This window comes from Coregonus lavaretus (genome assembly GCF_964263955.1).
Source record: "Coregonus lavaretus genome assembly, chromosome: 15".
Taxonomy (NCBI): Eukaryota; Metazoa; Chordata; class Actinopteri; order Salmoniformes; family Salmonidae; genus Coregonus; species Coregonus lavaretus.
This window is the reverse complement of record NC_140002.1, coordinates 30,478,412-30,487,733: the sequence shown is the minus strand read 5'-3', so window position 1 is coordinate 30,487,733 and position 9,322 is coordinate 30,478,412. Positions and strand designations below refer to the sequence as shown.

The 9,322-nt window shown below is 42.0% G+C and overlaps 1 protein-coding gene and 1 long non-coding RNA gene across 2 annotated transcripts; one reads left to right on the top strand and one right to left on the bottom strand.

The window, feature by feature from the left end:
- Nucleotides 1–4,537: 4,537 nt before the first annotated feature.
- LOC311142666 lies at nt 4,538–8,978 on the bottom strand. Its single transcript, XR_014614360.1, has 4 exons — nt 8,902–8,978; nt 8,398–8,465; nt 4,981–5,237; nt 4,538–4,872 (listed from the first exon to the last, which is right to left on the bottom strand). It is a non-coding gene; the product is annotated as an uncharacterized lncRNA (long non-coding RNA).
- On the top strand, nt 5,325–6,379 carry LOC311142579 (olfactory receptor 1M1-like; the record flags this gene model as incomplete). Its single annotated transcript, XM_084178255.1, has 2 exons — nt 5,325–6,248; nt 6,353–6,379. Exons 1-2 carry the CDS (start codon nt 5,397–5,399, stop codon nt 6,377–6,379), a joined length of 879 nt encoding a protein of 292 aa, XP_084034381.1. The 5' UTR covers nt 5,325–5,396.
- Nucleotides 8,979–9,322: the final 344 nt, after the last annotated feature.

Genomic DNA, 9,322 nt, shown 5'->3' with positions numbered 1-9,322 from the left:
TGCAATCTCTATCGCACTCCACACTGCCCTTTCCCACCTGGACAAGAGGAACACCTACGTGAGAATGCTATTCATTGACTACAGCTCAGCATTCAACACCATAGTGCCCTCTAAGCTCATCACTAAGCTAAGGATCCTGGGACTAAACACCTCCCTCTGCAACTGGATCCTGGACTTCCTGACGGGCCGCCCCCAGGTGGTAAGGGTAGGTAACAACACATCTGCCACACTGATCCTCAACACGGGGGCCCCTCAGGGGTGCGTGCTCAGTCCCCTCCTGTACTCTCTGTTCACCCATGACTGCATGGCCAGGCACGACTCCAACACCATCATTAAGTTTGCCGACGACACAACAGTGGTAGGCCTGATCACCGACAACGATGAGACAGCCTATAGGGAGGAGGTCAGAGATCTGGCCGTGTGATGCCAGGACAACAACCTCTCCCTCAACGTGACCAAGACAAAGGAGATGATTGTGGACTACAGGAAAAAAAAGAGGACTGAGCACGCCCCCATTCTCATCGACGGGGCTGTAGTGGAACAGGTTGAGAGCTTCAAGTTCCTTGGTGTCCACATCACCAACGAACTATCATGGTCCAAACACACCAAGACAGTCGTGAAGAGGGCACGACAAAGCCTATTCCCCCTCAGGAGACTAAAAAGATTTGGCATGGGGTCCTCAGATCCTCAAAAAATTCTACAACTGCACCATCGAGAGCATCCTGACTGGTTGCATCACCGCCTGGTATGGCAACTGCTTGGCCTCTGACAGCAAGGCACTACAGAGGGTAGTGCGTACGGCCCAGTACATCACTGGGGCAAAGCTCCCTGCCATCCAGGACCTCTATACCAGGCGGTGTCAGAGGAAGGCCCTCAAAATTGTCAAAGACTCCAGCCACCCTAGTCATAGACTGTTCTCTCTGCTACCGCACGGCAAGCGGTACCGGAGTGCCAAGTCTAGGTCCAAAAGACTTCTCAACAGCTTCTACCCCCAAGCCATAAGACTCCTGAACAGCTAATCATGGCTACCCGGACTATTTGCACTGCCCCCCCACCCCATCCTTTTTACGCTGCTGCTACTCTGTTAAGTATTTATGCATAGTCACTTTAACTCTACCCACATGTACATATTACCTCAACTACCTCAACTAGCCGGTGCCCCCGCACATTGACTCTGCAACGGTACCCCCCTGTATATATAGCCTCCCTACTGTCACTTTATTTTACTGTATATATAGCCTCCCTACTGTCACTTTATTTTACTTCTGCTCTTTTTTTCTCAACACTTTTTTTGTTGTTGTTTTATACTTACTTTTTTTGTTTAAAATAAATGCACTGTTGGTTAAGGGCTGTAAGTAAGCATTTCACTGCAATGTCTGCACCTGTTGTATTCGGCGCATGTGACCAATAAAATTTGATTTGATTTGATTTGCTTGCGGGAACAATAGAGGAGCAATTGAGGACAAAAGAGGAAAGATCCACCCCCCACTTGTGCGATGTCAGAGGATACCTGGTTAAGTAAATCAGGTGATAAATTAGGTTCTACAGAGGCTGGAGGGGGTCTATAAGTGTTTTATATGGTGTATGTGTGTTGTTTTTTATAGTTCTTCTGAAGAATAGTTGCATGTCGAAAATATCAGGCCCCCCTGCAATTATTGAATTTTTATATATACAGTGCATTCAGAAAGAATTCAGACCCCTTGACTTTTCCACATTTTGTTACGTTACAGCCTTATTCTAAAATTGATTTAATAGTTTTTTCCCCCTCATCAATCTACACACAATACCCCATAACGACAAGCAAAAACAAGGTCTTAGATGTTTTTGCAAATGTATAAAAAAAATAAAAAATATATCACATTTACAAAAGTATTCAGACCCTTTACTCAGAACTTTGTTGAAGCACCTTTGGCAGAGATTACAGCCTAGAGTCTTTTTGGGTATGACGCTACAAGCTTGGCACACCTGTATTTGGGCTCTAGGAAGAGTTTTGGTGGTTCCAAACTTCTTCCATTTAAGAATGATAGAGGACACCGTGTTCTTTGGGACCTTCAATGCTGCAGCCATTTTTTGGTACCCTTCCACAGATCTGTGCCTCGACACAATCCTGTCTCGGCGCTCTACGGACAATTCCTTCGACCTCATGGCTTGGTTTTTGCTCTGACATGCACTGTCAACTATGGGAGCTTATATAGACAGGTGTGTTCCTTTCCAAATCATGTCCAATCAATTGAATGTACCACAGGTGGACTCCAATCAAGTTGTAGAAACATCTCAAGGATGATCAATGGAAACAGGATGCACCTGAGCCCAATTCCGAGTCTCATAGCAAAGGGTCTGAATACTAATGTAAATAAGGTATTTCTGTTTTTTCTTTTTTATAAATTTGCAAACATTTCTAAAAACCTGTTTTTGCTTTGTCATTATGGGGTATTGTGTGTAGATTGATGAGACATAAAAAAAAAAAATCATTTTTAGAATAAGGCTGTAACATAACAAAATGTGGAAAAGGGGAAGGCGTCTGAATACTTTCCAAATGCACTGTATGGCTCACATAAGAATATAGTTGAATTACCCTGACATAGGGTGTTGTTTCATCCAAACTGAATACACTTTCTCCCCCCAAAAATGGACCTGTTTAAGTTTGTTAGACAATTATTTAACACTTTGAGCTGCATTCTGTATATTAAATGTGCAATACAAATAAATGCATTATTATTATTATTATTATGAGATCCTGGACATTGCTAAATAACCAGCAACCAAATCTATAAACAGTTTGGATCAAAACGACAGCACCCTAGGGAAGAAACATAAGATAAAACTTTTAAAAAGCAAACTATCCCTTTAATGTCAGGGCCCTAACCAACAAAAGCATTGCTCACTGTGTGTGATCCTGTACCAAGATATTTTCTCATTAAATAAATAAATGGATCAATTCAAATGCAATTTTCTGATGTGTCACTCGTATATTTTTCACATTGTTTCAGAAATTGCACCTGTTATTGACACGGTCTGTCTAGGAACACAGATCACAGCTAGTCCTGTGGGATTGGGATACTCAACAACAGTAAAATATGTTGCACAAATAACTGACGTCACTGTTTTTACGTCTTAATAAAAATACACTTGATGCAACATTTTCATTTCACTTCTGCCAACCTGGGCAGGTGTAACACTGGCAGTGTTGGATTGAGAGGTACTCTCAGAAACAGGTAAATCATCCACAGACTGCATTTCCGTTTTCTGAATAACTCTTAATTTATGGTTTCTCTTTGAATTATTTTCTTTAAAATGTCTTTATTGTATATATTTGTTTCCTTGTTTTTAATTATTCCCTATTGAGTTATTATTGTTTAATTCAACAACTAGGGATCACTGGAGCTAAGTTGTTTAACGGTACAATTATATTTTAGAAATAGTGTATTTATAAGGTTAGTTAAAGCCATTTTATTAGTTCATTATCAAATAATTTCTGGGTAACAATTACGTACCTTACTGTGATTGTTTTCAATTAAAATTGTCAAAAAAAAAAAAAAAAGAGCTTCTTAGCAAAGAGCTTCTTTCTACGACTGTCTGGCAGTGGTCTGAGTTGAGAGGGGGAAACTGAAAACGAGCTGTTATTGGCAGAGAGGTTTGGAACTCTTTCTTATTGGCCAAAACTCCATCCCACCAAAACAGACTGGGGGGTTTTTCAGGATAAAAAAGAAAAGTAATGGAGCTAAGCACAGGCAAAATCCTAGAAGAAAACCTGGTTCAGTCTGCTTTCCACCAGACACTGTGAGATGAAATCACTTTTCAGCAGGACAATAACTTAAAACACAAGGCCAAATCTACACTGGATTTGCTTACCAAGAAGCCAGTGAATGTTCATGAGTGGCCGAGTTACAGTTTTGACTTAAATCTGCTAGTAATATTGGGCAAATATGTACAATCCAGTTGTGCAAAGCTCGTAGAGACTTACGCATAAAGACTCACAGCTGTAATCGCTGCCAAAGGTGATTCTAACATGTATTGACTCAGGCGTGTGAATACTTATGTAAATTAGATATTTCTGTATTTCATTTTTAATACATTTGCAAAGAATTTATAAAAACTTTTACATTTTGTCATTATAGGGTATTGTGTGTAGATGGGTGAGAAAAACATATATTTAATCCATTGAATTCAGGTTGTAACACAACAAAATGTGAAAAAAAGTAAAGGGGTATGAATACTTTCTGAAAGCACTGTAAACACACATTTTCTTTAAAGGCATTTCCTATCGTCTTTTTTCTTTGAAAGTGGTTCCTAAAATGAGTCCCTTAAATTGGTGTTTTTATCAATCTTACATGCATAATCTGTCTGTCTGTGCCTGTGTCTGTGTGCCTGTGTTTTGTCACAGCCTTGATTGTGAATACAATTTGACCCACTATATTGGAGAAAGATAAATGATTGATTGAACCTTCATCATGCACATTGTAGCCAGTTCTGTAAGACAAATGTGAGGAAAAGATCTAGCTGTGACGAGGTGTGAATGACAGTCAGGCGCAGGAGGTAAAACACCGAAATCCAGAGTTTATTCAGTGTACATGAATAAAGCGCAGCAAGCGCCATCGGCCTCGAGGACGGCCAGGAGGACGCGGAGCAGGGCGAGTTGGATGGCGACGATGGAAGTCCCTCAACAGAGAGGGATCGAGGATATCCCTCACCGGGACCCAGCACCATTCCTCCGGACCGTACCCTTCCATCCACGAGGTACTGAAGGCCACCCACCCGGCGCCTCGAATCCAGTATGGAATGGACAGAGTACGCCGGCGCCCCTCGATGTCCAAAGGAGGTGGAGGGACATCCCGCACCTCAGACTCCTGGAGCGGACCAGCCACCACCGGCCTGAGGAGAGACACATGAAACGAGGGGTTAATACGGTAATCAGAGGGGAGTAATAACCTATATGTGACCTCGTTGATTCTCCTCAGGACTTTGAACGGCCCTACAAACTGCGGGCTCAGCTTCCGGCAGGGCAGGCGAAGGGGCAGATTCCGTGTCGAGAGCCAGACCCGATCCCCCGGTACAAAGACGGGGGCCTCACTGCGGTGACGGTCAGCGTTGGCCTTCTGACGACGCACAGCACGTTGGAGGTGAACATGGGCAGCGTTCCACGTCTCCTCTGCGCGCCGAAACCAGTCATCCACCGCAGGAGCTTCGGTCTGGCTCTGGTGCCACGGTGCCAGAACCGGTTGATAACCTAAAACTCACTGAAATGGCGTTAGGTTCGTAGGGCCAGTGACGACGAACACCAAAACCTGCCCGAGCAAGGAGGAGGGGCAGCCTCGGCTGAATTTGTGACACTAGCTCTGTAAATATTTTTACTGAGTTGTATAAAGTCTTTGCAGTTTCCACAATCCATAAAGTCAATGCTTCTTGTCTTTTCAGAATTCAAGACAAACATGGACAACACATCTGTAAAAGTATTCACCATGACTGCGTATGCTGTAATGGAAAATAACAAGTCCCTGCAGTTTACTATAATGATGTTGTTGTATATTATGATCATCTCCTTCAATTTGATGCTGATTGCTGTAATATGCTGTCAGAAAGTTCTGCATCAACCAATGTATGTGTTCATATGTAACTTAGCTGCTAATGGACTTTATGGTAGCACTGGATTTTTGCCCTCTACTCTGATTCTACTTTTGTCTGAGAGATATGAGATAGCATTGCCATGGTGTCTAACACAAATCTATTGGCTACATACATATGTAGCGGTTGACTTTAATATTTTGGCTGTCATGGGATATGACCGGTATGTTGCCATCTGTTATCCACTACATTACCACAGCATCATGTCTAGTTCCAAGATTTGTAAACTTGTTGCATTGGCATGGCTATATCCTTTTTTTATCTTTCTGATGTACTTCTCATTGACTTTGAAATTGAAGTTTTGTGGGAGGTTCATACATTTTAAATTGTTTTGTGTAAATTTTGAATTGGTCAAAAATGCCTGTTCTACTACATCTTTCCATAGTACTGTAGGACTTGTGATAAGTGCTTTCTTGATGGTCCCTCAGCTCCTCATGATTACATTCTCATATGCACACATTTTCAGGGTCTGTCTGAAATCCAAAGAATCTCAGGTCAAAGCACTGAAAACGTGCATCCCACATTTACTTTCAGTAATAAACTACTCTATTGGAGCGTTTTTTGAAATTGCTCAAAGTAGATTTAACATGAGTGGGACACCTTTTATGTTTCGGATCACCATGTCAGTATACTATGCATTGCTTACACCATTGATAAACCCTGCAATTTACGGAATGGCCAGTCAAGCCATCAGAATTCATGTCTTCAAAATATTCTGCGTGTCTAACAGGTTGGCCCCATGTTAAAAATGGATTAAACACAGTTCTAGTCCTATAGACAAAGTTTTTATTATGAATAATGAATCAATTGGGAAATTAAAAAGCAATGTTACCATAAAACTGCAATTATGGCAAGATGTACATGAAACAGATACACTATATATACAAAAGTATGTAGACACCACTTCAAATTAGTGGATTCGGCTATTTCAGCCACACCCGTTGCTGATAGGTGTATAAAATCGAGCACACAGCCATGCAATCTCCATAGACAAACATCGGCAGTAGAATGGCCTTACTGAAGAGCTCATTGACTTTCAACATGGCACTGTCATAGGATGCCATCTTTCCAACAAGTCAGTTCGTAAAATTTCTGCCAGACTAATCTGCCAGACTTTTTTAGACAGACTAATCTGGGTTTGGCGGATGCCAGGAGAACGCTACCTGCCCGAATGCATAGTGCCAACTGTAAAGTTGGTGGAGGAGAAATAATGGTCTGGGGCTGTTTTTCATGGTTCGGGCTAGGCCCCTTAGTTCCAGTGAAGGGAAATCTTAACGCTACAGCATACAATGACATTCTAGACGATTCTGTGCTTCCAACTTTGTTGTAACAGTATGGGGAAGGCCATTTCCTGTTTCAGCATGACCATTTTTTTACATTTACATTTTTAGTCATTTAGCAGACGCTCTTATCCAGATCGACTTACAGTTAGTGAGTGCATACATTATTTTTTCATACTGGCCCCCCGTGGGAAACGAACCCACAACCCTGGCGTTGCAAACGCCATGCTCTACCAACTGAGCTACATCTCTGCCGGCCATTCCCTCCCCTACCCTGGACGACGCTGGGCCAATTGTGCGCCGCCCCATGGGTCTCCCGGTCGCAGCCGGCTACGACAGAGCCTGGATTTGAACCAGGATCTCTAGTGGCACAGCTAGCACTGCGATGCAGTGCCTTAGACTACTGCGCCACTCGGGAGTACACCCCCGTGCACAAAGCGAGGTCCATACATAAATGGTTTGTTGAGATCGGTGTGGAAGAACTTGACCGGCCTGCACAGAGCCCTGACCTCAACCCCATCGAACACCTTTGGGATGAATTGGAACGGCGACTGCAAGCCAGGCCTAATCGCCCAACATCAGTGCCCGACCTCTTTAATGCTCTTGTGGCTGAATGGAAGCAAGTCCCCGCAGCAATGTTCCAACATCTAGAGGAAAGCCTTCCCAGAAGAGTGGAGGCTGTTATAGCAGCAAAGGGGGGGGGACCAGCTCCATATTAATGCCCATGATTTTGGAATGAGATGTTTGACGAGCAGGTGTCCACATACTTTTGGTCATGTAGTGTAGCATGGCATTGATTCCTACTGTCAACTGCCCAACTTGACGGACTGTTGGGTATAATGTGCATATTTAAGTTGTATATACAGGGCGCATTTGTAAAAGAGACCTAGGTCTCAATATGTCTTCCCTGTTAAAATAAAGTTTAAAATATATATATACTGTATGTATATTGGGCACAAAATAATCTGAAACACAACCAACAAACAGCAAATGCATCCAACACATTTGTAGAGTCACAAATTTGAAGTAGTCATTGCGTGCTATGAATGTGGGACAAAAAGTGCTATAATTTCTAAACGGTTCACCCGATATGGATGAAAATACCCTCAAATTAACCTCATAGTCATTGTATCACTTCAAATCCAAAATGCTGGGGTACAGAGCCAAAACAATAGTTTTGGAGCTGACTGTACATAGGATGTGGTGTTGTGCTGTAACCAGTGTAACATGTGTCATGCTAATTTAACCATCCTATTACTTGATGGCCCACAGTCCAGCAATATGTCATGCAGATAAGCCATTGTTTACTTTACTGACCACGCTGGATATTAATTCAGTCGTTCAGGTTGGTAGTTCACACTAAGGAGGAATCAATGCTGTATATAGGCAGGCAATGTGCTGAACAGGCAAACATAGCTAACTATTTTGATCGATTACCAACAAAATAATGATTGAATCACAAAGCATAACAAAACATGCATATAGCATTTCTTACCTCTCAGTGTTGGGGTTTCTACAGCATCATGTTCCACTAGAAATCAGACTGACTCTGCCAGTATCTCCCTGAGAAATACATGTACAGTATGTGTGATGTTACTGAACCAGATTCTATAGCTAGATGTATTTTTTGCGGTGGTCCAGGGCTGAACATTTTGTCGACCACCTAGCTAGCTAGCATTATCATCTACAAACCAAACACACTATTATGTGAAAAATCTGCATATCTAACTTTAGCTAGCTAACGTTAGCTAGTTTAAATAAATTGGGCATCTTGTGGGGTTTATGCAGTGTAGCTACATGATGCTACCAGAGGTGGGTAGTAACGAGTTACATTTACTCCGTTACATTTACTTGAGTAAGTTTTTGAAAAAATTATACTTCTAGGAGTAGTTTTAAATCACTATACTTTTTACTTTTACTTGAGTAGATTTGTGAAGAAGAAACTGTACTCTTACTCCGCTACATTAGGCTACAATGAGGTCGTTACTTTTCTTTTTACCTCTTTGGTATTCTACGCGTCATTGTCTTTATCCCCCCCGCATATGCCTTATTTTAATGTTTTATTTTGACAGAGAGAGAGAGACTTCCGCTAAGGCTCTACCACGTGACTGTGTTTCACCAATCAAACGTAGTTGTGCAGTCTCGTCACTTTACCATACTCAATCTCAGTGGCGGGACGGGTTGGCTTTACAGTCATAGCAACACAAAAATGTCAGAATTAGCCGTCGGCAATGCAGACACAGACGAGGAGGAACACCCGCACACCTGGCCTCATATTGAAAGCATGTTTACCTTAGTAAAAGTGCGAAAGAACAGCTACATTATTATGGAGGACTAAAAGTGCCACAATTAAATAAATAAATACACCATTAAATAATTACTTAAATGTGTCATTAATTAATTAAATGTGTCATTAATTA